We start from the raw sequence: 19,590 nt of genomic DNA, 5'->3' as shown, positions 1-19,590 counted from the left end.
GGCCCAGCTAGAGCCCGGACTTAAACCTGATCGAACATCGCTGGAGAGACCTGAAAATAGCTGTGGAGCAATGCTCCCCATCCAACCTGATAGAGCTTGAGAGGATCTGCAGAGAAGAATGGGAGAAACTCCCCAAATACAGGTGTGCCCAGCTTATAGCGTCATACCAAAGAAGACTCGAGGCTGTAAACGCTGCCAAAGGTGCTTCAACAGAGTACTGAGTAAAGGGTCTGAATACTTATGTAAATGTGATATTTTAGTTGTTTATTTTTAATACATTTGCAAAAATGTATAAAAACCTATTTTTACTTTGTTATTATGGGGTATTGTGTGTAGATTGATGAGGGGGGAAAAAAACAATTTAATCCATTTTAGAATAAGGCTGTAACGTAACAAAATGTGAAAAAAGTCAAGGGGTCTGAATACTTTCCGAAGGCACTGTATATATCTGTGTGTGTGTGTGTGTGTTATGTATGTACAGTAGTTGGGGGTCTATCGGTTCAGTAATACTGAAGTCAGTTCTGGTTCCAGAGGGGATCTCAATGCTGTTGCACATAAAACCTGACTTAATAAAACCTGAATTAAAAAAGAACAAGATGTGTTTGTTATTATTTTATTTTAACTTTACATTATACCCTGTGTTATAGTAGATCACTGCTTAATACTGACTACACCCTTCCCTTATAAATTTCTACCCACATTTCTGTCCACAACTTTTGAATCTGGTAATAATTAAACAGATACTGTTCTGCCTTTCCAATTGATGTAAACTTTCCACACAAATATTCACTTGAAAACGCAATAATAATAATAATATAACATGCCATTTAGCAGACGCTTTTATCCAAAGCGACTTACAGTCATGACTTACCAAAGCGACTTCACATTGTAGGTCTGTTTTAACAATGTAATAATAATATATATTCCATTTAGCAAACGCTTTTATCCAAAGGGACATACAGTAATTTATGCATACATTTTACATACGGGTGGCCCCGGGAATCGAACCCACAACCCTGGCGGTGTAATTGCCATACTTTACAGGACCACACATTCATAATGTAATATGTGTTTATAACAGTCAATAATAGTTATAATAACAGTGTAATAATTGTTTATAACGATGTACAGCGCATCTACCAATGCACAGATGCGTTTCCAAGAGCCTATTTTGTTTTCAGAATCCTCAGACCCCTGACGGGGAGCAGCATTGGGGACATTGCCATCTAGTGGATTGGAAATTAAACTATTCCAGATATTAAAATGTCAATCATTAATTCCTTTTCAATGTATTTATATTTAACATTATTGTTTAATAAACATTTAGATGCCCCCTTATTAAAATTATAAAGTTTTGAACATGTACTGATTGCATATTTAATTTAATTTGCCGACCTTGGCAGAGACCTATTTACAAATAACCACCAGAACTCAACTATAATCCAGTACTTGTACCCCGTGTATATAGCCAAGTTATCGTAACTCATTGTGCATTTATTCCTTCTGTTATTCTTTACATATTTTTCTATTATTTTTCTTTTTTTCTCTCTGCATTGTGGGTAAGGGCCGTATGTAAGCATTTCACTGTTAGTCTACACCTGTTGTTTTAAATAAATATTCGAATCCTCAATACCTACTTAAATAGCATGAAAAGGGGAGGGTAGGATCAGAGAAACAGAACGCATCTTGAAACAGACAAAAAATATACTACAATTTCTGATATTGTGTTCAAGTAAATGGGTGACTTTTATTATGAAGCTTTTTTTAAATTAATGTCACTGATTTCACGGAGATCAGAACCTTTGCGTGTATAGGAATGGTGATTGGTCAAGACTCCACATGAAAAGTGTAGCTACATGTTCTATATCGTGGAGCTCCGCCCCATAGGGGAGCTCTGCTCCTAGTGGTTTACCCTCTGCCCTAAGGCAGCAACAGCCTGAAGCAAAATTATGCACACACCTGCAGCCAATGGGAGCACAGGTGTCCCTATAAGAGGGGACGCTTCCCCTCAATCAGCCTCCCATTATCTTCAGCGACTGGACGACTAGACTGAAGAAGCCAAGAAGTAAGAAGACTCAGGAAGAAATCGCCGTCGATGAGCCAGCCATCGACGTCTTCTAAATGAGCACGCCAGGAAATTTTCCACCCCCAAAAGCCCTTTTCAGGGCTCAGTGCCGATGCTCCTCCATGGCATCTGCGGACCCCCACGACCTTTGTTTCATGTGTTTGGGGCCGCAGCATGCCAAGGAAGGGACCGGCAATCCCCCTAATTGCGCCTCCTGCGCCCTCCTTCCTATGAAGGAGAGGAAGCAGCGTTGGGCGTTTTTTAGGGAGGATATCCCCCTAGAGGATGTACTGTCTCTTCTCGCCTCTGCTTCAGAGGCGTCGACGGACAGCACGGTCAGCACTGTCCGTCGACGCCTCTGACTCAGGGGAGGACAAGGAGAGAGACGCAGAGATGGATGTTCCAATGGAACAATCCGACCCTCTGGCGCCAACCTTCAAGACCCCCTTCCCTATGGGGAGTGTGAGATCTGAAGGCTCCTTGTGCGATGACGACACGGGCTCTGTTACGTCAGCAGCCCTGTCCTTCGCAGCGGCCTCTCTGCGTTCGGACTTCCCCGAACTCATTGAGAGAGCCGCCAACCGACTAGAGATAGCGCTGCCCCCTGCTCCCCCCCCTGTGGAGGTCGACATGATGGAGGGCGGCCCCTACTCTAGACCGAGGAAGGCAGCTGAGCCGATGGCTCCTGCTATGCCTTCCCTCGGGAAATATGTAGAGGGCTCGTGGGATACACCCCTGGCGGCGCGTTCGCCGGCCAAGGTGTACACCCCATTCACGAGAGTGGCTGGACGTGAGTGGGCTGCTAAGGGAATCCCTAGGCTCGAGAGCGCCATGGCGGCGTATCTAGTGCCGGGTTCGAGTCCCTGGGCGGCCTCCAAGAAAGCCACCTTGCCAGCACAAAAAGACAGACTCACAGCACAGCTGGCTGAGAAGTCTTTTACGCTGGGAGCCCAGGCTGTATCAGCGGCTAACAACATTGCCCTCCTCGCGGCCTCCCTATCCCGTCTAACAACGGGTATGTCTGAGTTGACCAGCGAGGAGATTGAAGAGGCGTCCAGGATTTCTGGCGCTATTCTTCATTTGACACAGGCGTCAGCGATATGCGCAGGCCGGTCCATGGCCACCTCGGTGGTCATGGAACGTCACCTCTGGCTGTCAATGACAGCCATGAAGGAGACGGACAGAGCCTCGCTACTAAACGCTCCCGTCTCTAGCGAGGGCCTCTTTGGGGTCGCCGTTAAGGAGGCGACGGAACGCTTTGGTAAGCTGGACGAGGAGAGAAAGCACCTGGCTAAACACCTGCCATTGGCAGGCAAGTTTAGCAGGGCCTCAACTAACCCGTCAACCTCCAACGCCCCCAGTAGAACTACAGGGAGGCGACGGGCCAGGCGACAGGCGCCTACCACCGACAGCAGGCGAGCGGGCTCGGCCCCTCCAGCGACGACGGTGGTGGCGACGATTCCGCCGGCGAGAGAGGTCGTCACAAAACCGTCCTGGCAACACCAGAAGGTCAGCCAGAAACGACGGCGTCAATGACGGGGAGAGGACGGATGACGGCTCGGCGCAAGACGCGACAGAGCCCACTGTGAATAAAGAGCTGGCTCTCACTGACATTGTCACAAAAGGGCCTGTCTTCCATGACACATTGCAGAGTACTTCACGTCCTATGAATTTCTCTCACCATCCTGAGTGTAGCTCAACCCACCAAGGGTGCGTAGTTGAATACACTCAGGAGAGGAAAGAGAAAAAGGTAGCAAGGCGTAGCCTTAGCTCACCTAATAAAGATATTTTACTACAGACTCCTAGGAGCTCTGTAGTAAAGGTCTCACATAGCAGGCAGCTGTCTCAGTCTAAATATGACATGAAGACGCAGCCGCTAACTGGGAATGACGCCTTGCTTCAGGCTAACGCCTCAGCCAGCGCAGTTCAGACCCGTGCGACGTTCACGGAGGGCCGGAATACTAGAGTTACAGGTGTAACCAATGTATGGGCGCCCCCGGTTAATTCAGAACGTAACAATGCCCACTACTCTGAGTGCAGCTCACCACACCCAGAGTGTGCTGTTGAGCAGCCTCATGAGACCAGTAAAAAATAGGTATTGTGGCGCCACCTTGTGGTACCAGTTAGAGACCACACTTTCCAGACTCTGTTGAGTACTGCAGTGGACGGATCTCATGGCAAGCAGCAGTCTCAGTCAGACAATGACATGATGACGCAATTGCTATCCGGGGAGGGCGCTCTGTCTCAGGTTAATACCTCAGTCAGTGCAGCTCAAAACCGTGCCGCGTTCACGGAGGGCCGGAATACTAGAGTTACAGACGTAACTGACGTATCAAGGCCTCCGATTCTCTCAGAACGAGCTGATGTTTCCTCTCCCTTTCGAGGGGGGCCCGCCTTGGGCTATTCCACCAACCCAGTGCTGGGGAATAGCGGCGGCGAGGGCCATAGAGGAATACAGGTCCTTCCTACTGGATGCACCACAGCTTCGTGCGCGCCCGCTTTCTCTGCATTGCTGGCAGTGGCAACGAAGCTGTACCCTCTCACGCTGGCTAGAACAGACGTTGCAGAAGGGTTATGCCCTCCAATTCCATCGAACCCCACCCCCGTTCAGGGGAGTGGTGGAGACGGTGATGAAAACGCCGGACAAAGTGGCCGCTCTGATGTCAGAGATTACGGAACTTTTGGCGAAGGAGGCGGTCACAGTAGTTCCCCGGGAGCAAAGGAACAAAGGGCTATATTCGCCTTATTTCCTAGTGCCCAAAAAGACGGGGGGAGTGAGGCCGATTTTGGATTTACGCACTCTCAACGAGAGCATAACCAAACGACCCTTCCGAATGCTGACGACAAAACGTCTACTGGAATGTGTCCAGAAAGGAGACTTTTGTACAAGCATAGACCTAAAGGACGCGTACTTCCATGTGCCGATACAATCGCGTCACAGGAAGTTTCTGCGGTTCGCCTTTCAAGGGGTGGCGTACGAGTTCACGAGGATGCCATTCGGGTACGCCCTGGCACCTCGAACGTTTTCCAAATGTGTGGAGGCGGCATTGGAGCCGCTGCGTCGTCAAGGGATAAGGCTATTAGCCTACCTAGACGACCTGCTGGTTCCCGTCAGCAGAGCTGGCGTTCACTCACACAACACAGACAGGGATTCATCTCACGCGTCTGGGGTTCGCTGTGAATTGGAAAAAGAGCGCACCCTGGCCCAGTCATCAGATTATCTACCTGGGGCTACAGCTAGACACTGTAATGATGAGGGCTCGAATTTTGGACCCTCGAAGGGTAGCATTGTTGCTAACCCTGAGGAAGTGTCGTCCGAATCACACAGTGACGGCGCTGTCGATCATGTCACTTTTGGGTCTCATGTCGTCAGCCCACTCTGTGGTCCCGCTGGGACTTCTGCACATGCGCAGAATACAGCGATGGTTCGCCCAACTAAGACTAGACCCAGTGCGTCAACGTCATCGGTTGGTGGTGGTTCCTCTCTCGCTAAGAGCAGACCTGGACTATTGGAGGAATCCGAGCGTTCTCACGCACGGAGTCCCGATGGGCAAAGTGTCATCCTACATTCCAGTATTTACAGATGCTTCTCTGACTGGATGGGGAGGGACATGTCAGACTCAAGCGATAGGAGGTGCATGGCCTCAATCAGGTCGTCACATAAACCTCTTGGAGTTGGAAACGGTTCGACTGGTTCTGACCCACTTCGCGCCTACCCTTCGGGGTCGCGATGTGCTGGTCTGGTCAGACAACCGGACCACAGTAGCTCACATAAATCGCCAGGGGGGGGTCAGGTCACCTGCCCTCCACAGGGCGGCAGAGGAATTGTGGCTGTGGGCTCACAAGCACCTTCGCTCGTTGAGAGCAGCACACATTCCGGGCTACTTGAACGTAGGAGCAGACCTCATGTCAAGAGGGGGTCCTCGAGACGACGAGTGGTGTCTGCATCCGGACATTGTTCTCCAAATTTGGGAACAGTTCGGGAGAGCCGAGGTGGATCTGTTCGCGTCACGCGTGAACGCGCAATGTCCCCTTTGGTTTTCTCTGAGGGAACAGGACGAGCCACCACTGGGAAGAGACGCATTCGCGCACTACCCATGGCCGAAAGTTCTCCTGTATGCATTCCCTCCGCTGTCTTGTATTCTCCCACTGCTAGCCAGGGTGAGGTCAGATGGGCTGTCAGGGATACTGATAGCGCCCGATCGCCCGGGGGCTCCGTGGTTTGCGGAGATGAGTCAGATGTTGATTGCGCCACCTTGGCCAATTCCACATCGACGGGACGCGTTGACCCAGGCGGGAGGCTCGATAGGGCAGTGGCCCATAATCGGCCAACCACTGAAGGCTTGGTTCCTGAATGGGACAGGTTGAGGCGCCGTGGGTTATCTGATGCAGTGATCAGAACCATACAAGGTGCACGAGCCGGTTCCACTTCTAGGATGTATACCAGCAGATGGAACGTTTTTTCACGATGGTGTGACACACAAGGTGTGGACCCCATGAACTGTCAGGTTGAGAGTGTGCTCTCTTTTCTGCAGTTTATGTTTGATAAGCAGAAATCTCCCTCCACCATTAAAGTGTTTGCAGCGGCAATTTCAGCTGGTCATGAGGGGTTTGGCGGAACGAACGTGTTCTTATTGGGAACGCGGCGGCTTAGGCCAATGCCTAGAGCCACGCTGCCCCAGTGGGATTTGGCCTTGGTACTCGAAGCGCTATGTAAGTCGCCGTTCGAGCCATTGAATCAAATACCCCTCAATATGCTGTCTATCAAGACGGCGCTGTTGCTCGCCTTGACTACCGCTAAGCGTGTCAGTGATTTGTGTGCCCTGTCGACGAGACCCGACTGCCTTGCCATTAATGGCGATCTGAGCAGAGCGGTAACCCGGCGTTTGTGCCGAAGGTTATTAACAGTGCATATAGATCACAGACCGTGGAGTTGTGGGCTTTTTCTCCCCCTCCTCATGGGGAGAGGAGTGAGGAAAAGCTTCATTGCCTGTGCCCAGTGCGCGCTTTGGCGTGTTACGTTGAGCGCACAGCAGCGATTAGGTCATCGCCTCAGCTGTTTGTGTGTCACGGTGCGGCTGCATTAGGTAGACCACTTTCAAAACAGCGATTGTCTCATTGGCTTTGTGAAGGTATTGAGACAGCTTACGAGGCAGCGGGGCGACAACTGCCTCAGGGTATCAGAGCTCACTCCACTCGTGGAGTAGCAGCTTCTACTGCCCTCTTCAGAGGAACAGGGGTAGAGGATATTTGTAGAGCAGCGTCATGGTCGACACCGTCTCCATTTATCCGTTTCTATCTATTAGATATGTCTTCTAACTCTTTGGCTCGATCTGTACTCAGCGTGGCTGAAGGGAGATCTTGAGCAAGAAAGAGGGAAAAAAAGCAGGACTGTGGACATGGGTGTCCATCAGGTCCGCTTTGGTCAGGAAGACATATTCTGTTTCTATTTATGAGATATGCCTTCTAACTCTTTGGCTCGATCTGTACTCAGCGTGGCTGAAAGGAGATCTTGAGCAAGAAAGAGAGGAAAGAAGCAGGACTGTGGACATGGGTGTTCATCAGGTCCGCTTTGGTTAGGAAGACATATTCTGGATAGATATGTTTTCTAACTCTTTGGCTCGGTCTGTACTCAGCAAAGCTGAAAGGGGATTTTGAGCCAGGAAGAGAGGATAAAGCAGGACTATGGGCAGGTTCCCATCAGGTCCGCTTTGGTTAGGAAAACATGTTTTTTGATAGATAGGCTTTCTATCTCTATGGCTCGATTGTACTCAGCATAGCTGAAGGGGAATCTTGAGCTAGAAGAGAGAAGAGCAGGACGATGGACACAGGTTTCTATCAGGTCCGCTTTGGATGGAAAGCATATCTTGTGGCATGTCTCTTGATTGACAGGGTCAGTATAGTAGAGACATGTATTGAATTGACAGAATGTGAGGTCATCTATCTGAGTGTTCAGTTTAGTATGACTTATATTTTGTTCCTGCCTACTAATCTCTGGGATTCCATTGAGTGAGTGAGGTGGTCTACTGTGTACATAATATAGAGTGACACTTGGTGTCATTCCATTAGTGGGCGGTAGTGTTTTCACAGGATATTGAGGCACATCTATCTGCTAGTACAGATTAGTGTAGCTTCTATTATGGTGATCTGCCCACTAGTCATTGGCATTGCCATTGAACTAGGTGGGGCGGGTCTTTAACCGATGACGCGGTATATTGTGACGCCCGGAGGGGTTTTTAGTTGCAGTACTGCGGGAATTGGTTGCGGCCATTGCTAGGCTTGACCTTTTCATTTTTTAATGGGAAGTGTTAGGCTCGGCAGGGAGTACATTTTGGAGCACTACGCTCCGCCTTAAACCACTAGGAGCAGAGCTCCCCTATGGGGCGGAGCTCCACGATATAGAACGATTAGTTACCGGAGTGTAACTCCAGTTCTATGAGTGGAGCGGAGCCCCATAGGACTTAAGGCCCTGCCGACCCTCTCTAGTCTCGCTGAAGATAATATCTCGGGAGGCTGATTGAGGGGAAGCGTCCCCTCTTATAGGGACACCTGTGCTCCCATTGGCTGCAGGTGTGTGCATAATTTTGCTTCAGGCTGTTGCTGCCTTAGGGCAGAGGGTAAACCACTAGGAGCAGAGCTCCCCTATGGGGCTCCGCTCCACTCATAGAACTGGAGTTACACTCCGGTAACTAATCGTTTTCTTTTGACGTTTTTTTTTTCTCTTAATCTCGAGCTAGCTAATTTGTGTCTACAACTCGCTCGTCGTTTGGTGCGACGCAAACATGGTGGCGAGAGTGGGGAAACAGAAGAGTCATTGTCTGTTCTTTTGAGTTTTGAAGTTGAGTCTTTTCCTGAAAAAGTGAAGTTAGGATATATAAATTATCCTGTATGAGCTTATGTGCCGAATACATTACGATGTTACAGGTGTCAAATTTATGGGCATTTGGCAGCAGTATGTAGGAGGGAGGTTCCAAGGTGTGAGAAGTGTGCATAAGGGCATGAGACAAAGGAATGTGTAGCATTGGGGAAAGTGGTGGTATATGCTAATTGTAGGGGTGGCAATGGGGCTGGGGCTCAGAAATGTCCCGTGCGAGAGAAGCAGGTTGAGGCTTCCAGGGTAAGAGTAGTGAAGAAGTTGTCATATGCTAAGGCAGTGAATAAAGTAGAGCAAGAGGTGTCAAGGGGGGAGTGGTGAGAGTAGTAGAAATGTACTAGTACAGAGGGATAGGACAACAAGTGATATATGTTTCAGTAAGATTGGATTTTTAGCGTTTATAGCAATGGTTATTAATTGTACTGCAGGGATGGAACGTAAATCGAAGAAAATTGAGGTTGTGGTGGCAGCTGCAGAGAGGTATTTGGGTGTGCAAGACTTGACATCAGAAGAGTTACAGGGATTGTTAAGTGGTGATGTCCCATAATTTCAGGTTGAGGGCATGAGGTAAGAATGAATATATTGAAATAGTGGAGAAGGGTGGTGTTAATTATTAATAATATTTTTGAATTTGTGAGTGTAGTGTTAGAGGGTAGGGTATTTATTTAATTTAATTTTTCAAGCAAAATACAAGGGAGTTGAACTCCAGTCTAGTAGGAGGCGGTAATGCAACAAATTGGATGCCAACCGCCGTTAAACCTCATTGAAGAAGAAGAAGAAGAAGAGTGTCTAGAACTCTATTCTGAAGTGTTGTCCTTTATAGCTACAGTGTCCAACCAACCAGCCGTTGACGATGGACTCCACTCTACTGCTACTATTGACAATGTTCGTTGTTTTAGGCAAAGTTGTTGGAGACAGAAGGCTGACATTTGTCACTGTGGTGAGTATGCTAGTTAGCTAGCACATACAGTTGATATGCAAGTTGACTTGTATAGCTGAAGTTCGCCAGCCAGCTTGTGTGTGCTTGCTTCTAACGTTTCTAGCTAGCTAGATAGGCAGTCGTGTCAGTGGCTGTCATTCTTCTCTTTGGCAGTCCACTTATTATGTAACGTTAAAGTTAGCTGCTTACCAACTCGTTAACTACCTAACATAGCTAAACTACCTAACTTAGCTAGCTAAACCGCAAGAAAGCTGGAATCTGTAACGTTACCAAAAGAGGAACTAACGTTAGCTATCTTTTTTTTTTTTTTTTTTTTAATGTAGGCTAGCCTTTGCACTGGTAAACACTATCGAGTCTGGACAGTTAGTGCTGTGTACCTAGCTAACGTTAGCGAACTAACTAACAAACGTAACGTTAAGCTAATACTGTTTCACTGTTGCCTGTTTTAGGGCTGTACAAGCTAGTATGTGACCCCAATGACAATTTCACGTAACATTAACTATCTGACCAAATAAGACTTAACTTTTTTTATTGGATGAACAACACTGGATTGTTGCAATGTTGAGTTTGCTCTAGCATTAATGAGTAAGTGTGGCTATGTTAATGCAAGACAAAATACACATTGAGTTATTAGCCTAATTGTGGTGTGGGTTTCGCGGACCTTTTTTTATGCAGCTTGTGCTGGAAATGGAAAAGCTAGTCCAACCAGTTTGTCACTTGCCTAGAATATCTTGTTTGGGTGACTTTCATAGAGTTTCTGTGTCCTATTAAATGTTTTACATAGCTCTACCGCCATGGTGACCGATCCCCAGTCAAAGCCTACCCTACTGATCGCTACCAGGAGAGCTCTTGGCCACAGGGCTTTGGACAGCTCTCGCAGGTAAAGACCAACAATTGATTTGAAATCCATTCTTCATCAAGGACTGAATAACACTAGCCTGAAATCCAGAACCTCTTTTGCTAACATTCCACTCCTTGTACTTCTTGTCATGCTAATGCTATGTTTAGCATGACAATGAGTGGAATGATACCTCAAACAAACTGATACCCAAGCTAGAATAAGTTTTGAGGAAAAATCCTGATGTACTGATGGGTGTGGTTCTTGTTGTACTAATAGCACACCGTTTCTGTGATCCCTACAGGAAGGAATGAGGCAGCACTTTGAGCTGGGACAGGTGCTGCGGAAACGCTATCAGGGTTTTCTCAATGACACCTATGACCGACGTGAGGTAATTTATGGTTTAGCACCTTGTTGAAACGATGATGGTACCATCTCGGTCACACACTCATTTCAATTAGAAGAGTTGGTGAATATTTGCAAATTGGATTGTGTTTATTGCCCATGTTAAACAAACTGTGCACTCTGTACAAATAATGGACTCTCTTCCAACAATGCACTACGTCTTGAAGTAAGTAAAACCAGCTCTAGGCACAGACATGCAAAAGGAAGTATCTTGTTTCAGTGACTGAAATGGCCACTACCCCTCCTATTGTTCTTTGTCTAGATTTCTGTGAGGAGCACAGACTATGACCGGACCTTGATGAGTGCAGAGGCCAACCTGGCTGGATTGTACCCTCCCAATGGGTCACAGGTCTTCAACCCGTCACTGGAGTGGCAGCCTATTCCTGTTCACACTGTGCCCCAGGATGAGGAGAGGGTGAGCAGGGGGCTGAGGTCTTGGGTGACATCCAAAGTTTCACAGCTGCCACAAAATATGGAAATTCTGAATATAATTCTGTTTTAAATAATAAGTTATTGGCTACCTCCATACTAATGTTCCCATCTAAAATGTCTATCTATTTCAGCTTTTGTCGTTTCCCATTCCGGGTTGCCCTCGTTATAAAATCCTCATGAATGAGACAGAACGCTCAGAAAAGTACCTCAACATTACATTTCTATACAAAGTAAGTGTCACTGGAATTAAGGTGATGACTGGCTAATGAAGCTAGAGACTTATTCCTATGAAATGTGATTACCTTTTTGTTAACTGTCTGCTATGGTTTGTGAGGCTTCACAATTCATATTCACTTTAGATTCATTTTCATTGTCCCCCACGATGAAATCGAGGAAGGGACTGTGGATTGGTCTCCCTCCGTTAGTACATTTGTATTTGCGTTAGTCGCACGCGATATCTAAGGCAGCACTGGGTCGATTTTGACTAAACTTGTGAGAATGATGTGAGAGAGAACCAGCATTAACACAATTACACAGATTGGCCAGGTGGTGGCGCTATAACAAGCGATTGAAAATGCCAACTTTGAAAGGTCACGCCCGTAACCCCATTTGAACATGGGTGCCTCTCCTCACAAGGATCAAATTTGCCTCAGGGACCTATAAGGTCCACCATGATGGATTTTCCGCCATTTAGAGTTTTTTGAGAAACACTTAAAACTACTCTTCTGGCACCGAATGACCGATTTGCATGAAACTTGATATGTGGCATCTATGGACAAAGGTCTCTCAACGCAAAACTTTCCAGACTAGTACCTAAAACAACATGGCTGCTATTGACCAGGAAACATTCACATGGGCGTGGTCTGACACATAAATGCAAATATATCAGTAAAGGATATACGTGTTGTAACAAAATGTAGTACACATGTTGCAAACACTGTCAAGACTCAACATATACGAGAACATTCATATCGACCACACTGTGGCGCTAGAACGGGCACATGTTTACATCTCTTGATCTGTTTGAGTGATAATTTGGCACACATGCTCAGGGATACGACTCTAGCTAACCCACGCGATATCTCAGATACCACTGGCCCGATTTTTGACAAAACTTGGGTGAATGATGCATCTTGCCATAGAGATCTGCCATTTATAAAATTACACTGATTGGCCCAAGAGGGGTGCTATAGTAATCAACTGTACGTAAGTTAGTCACACGTGATATCTCCGACACAGCCGGCAAGATTTTGATGAAACTTGGGTGAATGATGCTTCTTGCCATAGAGATCCGGCATTTACAAAATTACACTGATTGGCCTAAGGGGGGCGCTGCATCATTTGTGGGGGAAGACATGTTTGCTGTTGCCTTGTTCCTACCTTGTTTAGAATTTCTTCTCCATCACTTGCCAACCACACAGGTCGACACAGCTTTGACAGCTCAACAAGCTTAACTTTGAATGCCCCTTGTCTATATGATCATTGTTTGATCCTTTGCTCTTACAGGATTTAATAGCGATGGTACGGGAGAAAACTGGTCTGAAGAACACTAACATTGAGACTGTTTGGAGTGTCCATGACACCTTGTTCTGTGAGGTAAGCAGCTTATATGACCTATAATAGATATCATTCCTTATAGTTTTATCACTTTGCTTACTATCAATGCAGAATATATTGCAAAACATTACAGAATTTCCACCGTACAGTTTGCCATAAATCATGCAGATTTGTGTGAGTGAATGTTAAACTTTAAGTTAGAATGTGAAATGTTCCTACAGCCAAAGTTTTAGCTAGCGAGGAACCACAGTGGTTTATGGAAGTGAAAACAGAACTGTGAGCTGGCGCTGCGCCTGTGGCTACTCTGCCTTGTAACTGTAGAGAGGTGATGGAACTCGTGCTTCAGTCTACTCTGGCAGCAGAAATCAGCCTGCCATGTAAAGACATTTGGGAAGGGTTGGGGAGACACAAAGGCAGCAATGTGGTCATTGATTGTCTCCGGCCAGATCAAAACAATTATTTGTATATATCACGAAACGTGTTCATCAAGAAATATAGCCTATACCTACTTTCATTTTATTGGTGGGTACATTGGGAACCTTGTTTTATTGGATGTTCTACACTGTAATGGTAGCAATATCATGCTATTTAACTTTAGAGACAGACAACAGCATGTATTATTATCTTACTAACATTGTTGTGTAGTTTCACCTTGATGCAGTGTCATGATCATAATGGGGCTTTTCGTTTTTGTTCTCCATCCATGTGATTTTAGGCAAGGCACAACATGACCGCTCCTGACTGGGTGACCCCTGAGATCATGGATGATCTGAGGAAGCTCAAGGACTTTGGCTTTGAAATCATGTTTGAGGTCTACAAGCATCAGGAGAAAAGCCGTCTCCAAGGAGGTAATGCGAACATGGGAAGGGCAAAAACTTGTTTCAGCTTACCTATCTACGTTCCCTTTGTATGTGCTATTTAGTGATGGTCTAACTGTAAGTCGCTCTGGATAAGAGCGTCTGCTAAATGACTAAAATGTAAATGTAATGGTCAAGGCTGCGGAGCCCGTCCCGCCCCATGGTTTCCTTTTCCCCACACCTGGATTTCGCCTGTCGGATAGGTTTCAATACATAGAAATAGAATGAATAGAACAGACGAATCATTGACTTGAATGTGGACTCCTATTCTATTTTAATGCATTCCTATCCGATTAGCCGAAATCCGGATAAAAAAAAAAAAAAAAAAGGTCCTAAAGATCCAAATCACAGTCTGCACATGTTTCTTTACCTCTGCTTTACACACAAATATTAGTGGTCACCCTCCCTTTTATATTTCTCACTGTCAATCATGAATGATAATTCTTCAAGTTCTACTGGATAAACGTCCATGCAGTATCTGCATACCAACCATTTGATCTCAATCATTTTCATGGGAATATCTTCTTGAGTTATAGTGTTGTCTTGAAGTAGCCTACAGTGTTGTTTTGAGTTGTGTACAGTGAGCACATTTTTGAGCATATTGTTTTAACGAACTGTAGCATGTTTCAGTCAAAGCACATATTTTGCCTAGTGGTGTGCGCTGTTGAGTTTTGGCCATGAGAGAAATGTGACCATTTGCAAAATCATCCTAAAATCTCAAGAAATGAGGTGGTGTTTGTTGTCTGACAGTAACGTTATACAATGGTATTATATTACATTCTGTTATGTAGAATACTATCGTTATGCCATGTTGCAGAAATGGATTCAGCTTTGATCTTACTTTAGTAAACAGCACCATTCGCCAGAGTAGCCTGTTCTCTACGAGTAGAGCACAGACTGTGCGTAAAGTAGAGGATCCCGCACATGCACAGAAGCTTCGGGACGTTTAGCTGTCGGGAAGAGGGGTCCAGAAAAGTTGGATCGGCAGCCACTCAGTTTAGTTATTGCAATTCTTCATATGTCCCTCAAATATATGAGAGTGATTAGAGATTTGAATATGCATTCCTACATCTTTGAGTTGACCATACTAAGCCAAACGGTTAAACTACTTTGTACATCATCGAGATGAAGACTAATCCCACACCCACCATTAAAGTCAGCTGAAGGAATGAGATAAGAGAAGGTAAATCTTCTCAAATTGTCTAGTTAACTGCTCACTATATGCTTTTACTACTCTATCAAATAGGTGTCCTCTTGGGTAGCATTGTAAATAACATCTCAGAGTCTGCACTTCCCAACTCTAATCGCCGTCTGAAGATGATGATGCTCTCTGCGGTAAGTTTTTAAATCTTGTGCATTATCTCCTTTTTACGTGGATGCCTTGGGCTGTTTGCTGCTAATTGTTCATCTAATGCAGGGATGGGAAACTGGCGGCCCATGTGGCCGGTAGCCCCTGTTTTGTAGGCCCGCGGACCAATTTAATTTTGGGGGGGAACTCAGTCGAGGGCTCTACTTACTGTTGAGAGTTAGAATAATAAAATACACAAGGTGCAATTTTGAAATTTGGTTGCGCATCAGCAACTCAATTAGCCCATGTCAGCAATATTTTGTGGGATTGGTAAGTTAGTCCAGCGGCCAGCTATCTAAACTTGTAGTAAGCGTGGCCGAATTACCGACCGGGGAGGGCCATTGCTCATCAGTTATCATATTAAAAACTGCAAACTTTTTCTCTCCACCCCATGGCAAAATATGTAGAATTGCAGCAAACTTTCTTTAAAACGGCAACATTTACTCTACACCCAATGGCAAAATGTGCCGAATTGCAGGGGGTGTATGGATGTGGGTACGCATACCGACGAGCCACTGTGGCCCCTCATGATGACTTCCGTTTTTTTGTGGACCCCTTCCCCACCATCAAAGTTGCCCATCCCTGATTGAATGCATGAGTCTTTTGTGTTACTTTTCAGCATGACACCACCATTGTGGCTTTGCAGTCGAGTTTGAGTATCTTCAATGGAAAGCAGCCGCCCTATGCCTCCTGCCACATATTTGAACTCTATCAGGAAGACAACGGGTAGGAATAAGAACCTTGTTCAAAGCTTGTCCAAACTTTGTGTAGTTATATTATACTGTATTCTTTTGTGAACTGGCTCAGATAAGCAACATTCAGTCAAATAAATAAAATATCCGATTTAGATCTACTGTCAGTCTGATATAGAAAGTCTTCGCCCTCTTTAGATCATTCACAGTGGCCATGTTTTACCGCAATGACACCACAAGAGCGCCTTACCAACTGGCTGTACCTAGCTGTGATCTCTTCTGCCCCCTGGAGGACTTTGTGCGCCTCACCAAACCATCCATCCCAGAGGATTGGGACAAGGAGTGCATGGTGGAGTCTCCCACAAAGGATACAGGTATGATGGGAGTAACATGGGCCTTTGATAGAATGGGTTGAATAAGGGTAATTCCACTTTAAAGGGATACTATGGGAATTATCTACTTTCCCAGTGTCAGATGAACTCGTGGATACCATTTTTATGTCTCTGTGTGCAGTTTGAAGGAAGTTGCTAACTAGCGTTACCCATAGACTTCCAGTCATTGCGAAACTACCTCTAACTTCCTTAATACTGGACACAGAGATGTAATAATGGTATCCACGAGTTCATCTGACTCTGGGGAAGTACTTAAAGGGCCTCTGCCAAAATCCCCAAGTATCCCTTTAATTAAAAAAGTGCATGAAGGAGGATTTTGACACCCACTGTCTCAGATTGTTCTGAAATGGTTTCTGTAGTTAGAAACGGATAAGATGAGCATTCATTCAACATTATTTTGTTGAAATGTAATTTGATCTCTGAGAAATTAGCCTAATTAATTGCACCTATATTGGCCATTTTAATTTATAGGGTTCATATAATATTCAATATACTACCAAACATCCAATTTGGACCAAATTTCTTCTTGCCATTGAGTAGAAAATTAAAAACAATTGTCAAAAGCCACCTATAGACCCCATCCACACACACACACACACACCAATCCCACCCCAACATCCAGAATACATTTTTCTTTGAGATTTATTAATGTAGGGGTTCCCAAATGTTTTCACTCAGGCCCCCTTCCAGCATTGGGGAACATCCCGCGTCCCCCTATGCGCACGCGAGCTCCACGTCTATTTCTATGGGCATAAGCACTGTTCATGACACACTGTTCACACCCCTCTTGTTGGTAGAGAGAACATTTAGCAGGTTTAAAGCTTATTTCCTGCAATTCTACACGTCATGTCTGTGTATTCATGTGATAGTTGAGTGACTAAAACATTTTAACAAAATCTATGGGCAAAAAAACCTTGCAAGAAAATGTTAGCTGACATGGGCTAGTTGATCTGGATATTTCGGACAAGTTATAAATAGCTCTCTAAGGTATGCAATTACTAACGAGAGGAAAGCTGATGATGCACTACCCAATTTCAAAATTGCACTTTGTGCATTCTACTATTACAACTTTCAAGAGTAAGTTGAAAGCTGCACTGAGTTCCAGGTAATACCAGTATGTATGATGGGACATAAAACAACTTCAATTACTAATTTATCTGAACAGGGGGGGGAAGTACATCACCAAATTCACTGGGATTACATAGTATGACAAAACAATACTCAAGCCGCAGTTCAATACTACTTGTCAAACATAGAGAACTGATACAATATACTGGTAAATGGGATGGGATTCATATCTTACTCATTGGTAGGAAGACGTTTGGACCAAATCGGATGTTGGGTACTATATTTATTAAATATATTATATGAATCCTATAAATTAAAATGACCAATTGGCTGAATTTTTCAGAGATCAAATTATATTTAAACAAAATAAAGTTGCAGGAATGCTTATCTTATCTGTTTCTTACTGCAGAAACTATTTCAGAACAATTTGAGATGGTGGGTGTCATGGCATGCTGAAATGACATGGAATAACTGATAATGTGTGTTTGACATATCTACTGTGTCTTTCTCTGGTCCCATCATCAGAGGTGGTCATCGGACTAGCAGTTTGTTGCTGTTTGCTCTTCCTCCTTATCGTCCTCCTGCTCGCTGTGCTTTGTCGGCAACGTGATCCCTCCAACGGCTACAGTCACATTCCCAATGAGAATGAATCTTGACAAATGTACAAACTCCACCGTAAGCAGGATTCATGGGATAGTGAAGAAGATGTTTGAATGCCTCACAGTTCTGCCCTCTGGTGGGGAAGCAGGAAAAGTGAACACTAAACTGCTTTTAGTGCAACTTTTGTTTTTGTGCTTTAAAAAAAAAAAAATGCTTACTGGGGAGGACAATGGTTATCTAGTCCTCTAGTCAACTGTTGTCATGGTAAGTATTCCTAAGCTTGTGAAAGAAGTCGGCTACTGGATTCTGACAAAATTGCCTTTTTAATGTTTTCGAATACTACTTGTACTCATTTTACTCATGGGTCCAAGTCACCTGACCATCGTTCTTACAAAATGTGGACCACTGGATGCTTCATGCTTGTTTGATTCTCCCCTTGGAAAGTAATGATCATTGTGACACTGAACCCGAGGACAGCTTGTGCTTCATTCTCTCCAAGGAACAGATTTTGGATTGTACTGAGCATTCTTACATTTCTAGGAAGTCATTGGATAAAGATGCTATTTATTTCCTCTAGTGGTGATTGTCATGGTACTTGGAGAAGCCTTCACATCATGGTACTCTTGGTAAAGGCTTTGCTCTATATTTCAGAGGCACCTACTAACAAGCCTGTCATGCTTTATTTTTATTTGATTTTATTTCACCTTTATTTAACCAGGTAAACCAGTTGAGAACAAGTTCTCATTTACAACTGCGACCTGGCCAAGATAAAGCTTTGTGCCTTGGGCTGTTAGATTCCATTTAAGGCACAGTAATTCATTTATTTGCTGAAAGTGCAACGTATCTAACAGTGTGACTGTCCTCTTTCTGCTATTTTAAAACTGCCTCTGAGGTTGAGACCTTTTAGGCACAAGTGATTACTTTTTAATCTGCATCAGTTTTTTCATCCCCCAAAAGTTTACAAAAATACATTATTGTAATTATTACAATATAAATACAGTATAATATTATACCTTTCTATGTTACTAGGTGCAGAGTTCACAGCCTGAGGGGGCTCTCCACTGAGTTCCCATCAAACAAGTCACTGTATTGCAAGCAGCTGCCAGCTGTAATTAGTGCTGAGCGATGAGTGCTTTTTGAGGTCGTTTCTGTTTTGATTTTTTTATCACGGTTTCATTCATTTTTTAAAAACATTAAATGCACTATGTATTATGTGGGTTGAATGCTGTAACGACACAAAATAAAACAATTACTGCTTATCACTTATTACCATTTATTCACAGTACTTTACTATAATAACATATTTCAGTTCTGTATATTAAACTTATTTTATTTCATGACTTGATTTCATTCCGTCATCTCATCTCGAAAGAGCTGCTGCCTATGCTGTCTGACAAAATCACTATTTTAGTAGTTCTAAAAAGTAAATAAGAAATACTTTTATGACTACTGAATACCAACTATCAATCACTTAGATTATGTATTTTCAGGTAGAAATGCCTTGAAGAAACTCCTCGCTATC

General features: G+C 44.7%; 1 protein-coding gene across 1 annotated transcript; it reads left to right on the top strand.

The window, feature by feature from the left end:
• The first annotated feature begins 9,701 nt into the window (after positions 1-9,701).
• On the top strand, positions 9,702-19,334 carry LOC311111628 (lysosomal acid phosphatase-like). The gene is made up of 11 exons (XM_084154400.1): positions 9,702-9,879; positions 10,664-10,759; positions 11,022-11,108; positions 11,385-11,537; positions 11,686-11,784; positions 13,061-13,150; positions 13,827-13,959; positions 15,215-15,303; positions 15,936-16,042; positions 16,207-16,382; positions 17,994-19,334. The coding sequence occupies exons 1-11, from the start codon at positions 9,793-9,795 to the stop codon at positions 18,122-18,124; spliced, it is 1,248 nt and encodes a 415-aa protein (XP_084010526.1). The 5' UTR covers positions 9,702-9,792; the 3' UTR covers positions 18,125-19,334.
• Positions 19,335-19,590: the final 256 nt, after the last annotated feature.

Source organism: Coregonus lavaretus, assembly GCF_964263955.1.
Source record: "Coregonus lavaretus genome assembly, chromosome: 37".
Lineage (NCBI taxonomy): Eukaryota > Metazoa > Chordata > Actinopteri > Salmoniformes > Salmonidae > Coregonus > Coregonus lavaretus.
Note: the sequence above shows the minus strand (reverse complement) of the source record. Positions and strands in the feature narration are given on the sequence as shown.

What these genes read in the sequence shown, in the direction of transcription:
- LOC311111628 (XM_084154400.1), top strand. Translation starts at nt 9,793, where the DNA reads ATGGACTCCACTCTACTGCTACTATTGACAATGTTCGTTGTTTTAGGC. An exon ending in TGCCCCAGGATGAGGAGAGG is followed by an intron (nt 11,538 to 11,685) that starts GTGAGCAGGGGG and finishes TATCTATTTCAG; the next exon opens with CTTTTGTCGTTTCCCATTCC. An exon ending in ACATTACATTTCTATACAAA is followed by an intron (nt 11,785 to 13,060) that starts GTAAGTGTCACT and finishes TTGCTCTTACAG; the next exon opens with GATTTAATAGCGATGGTACG.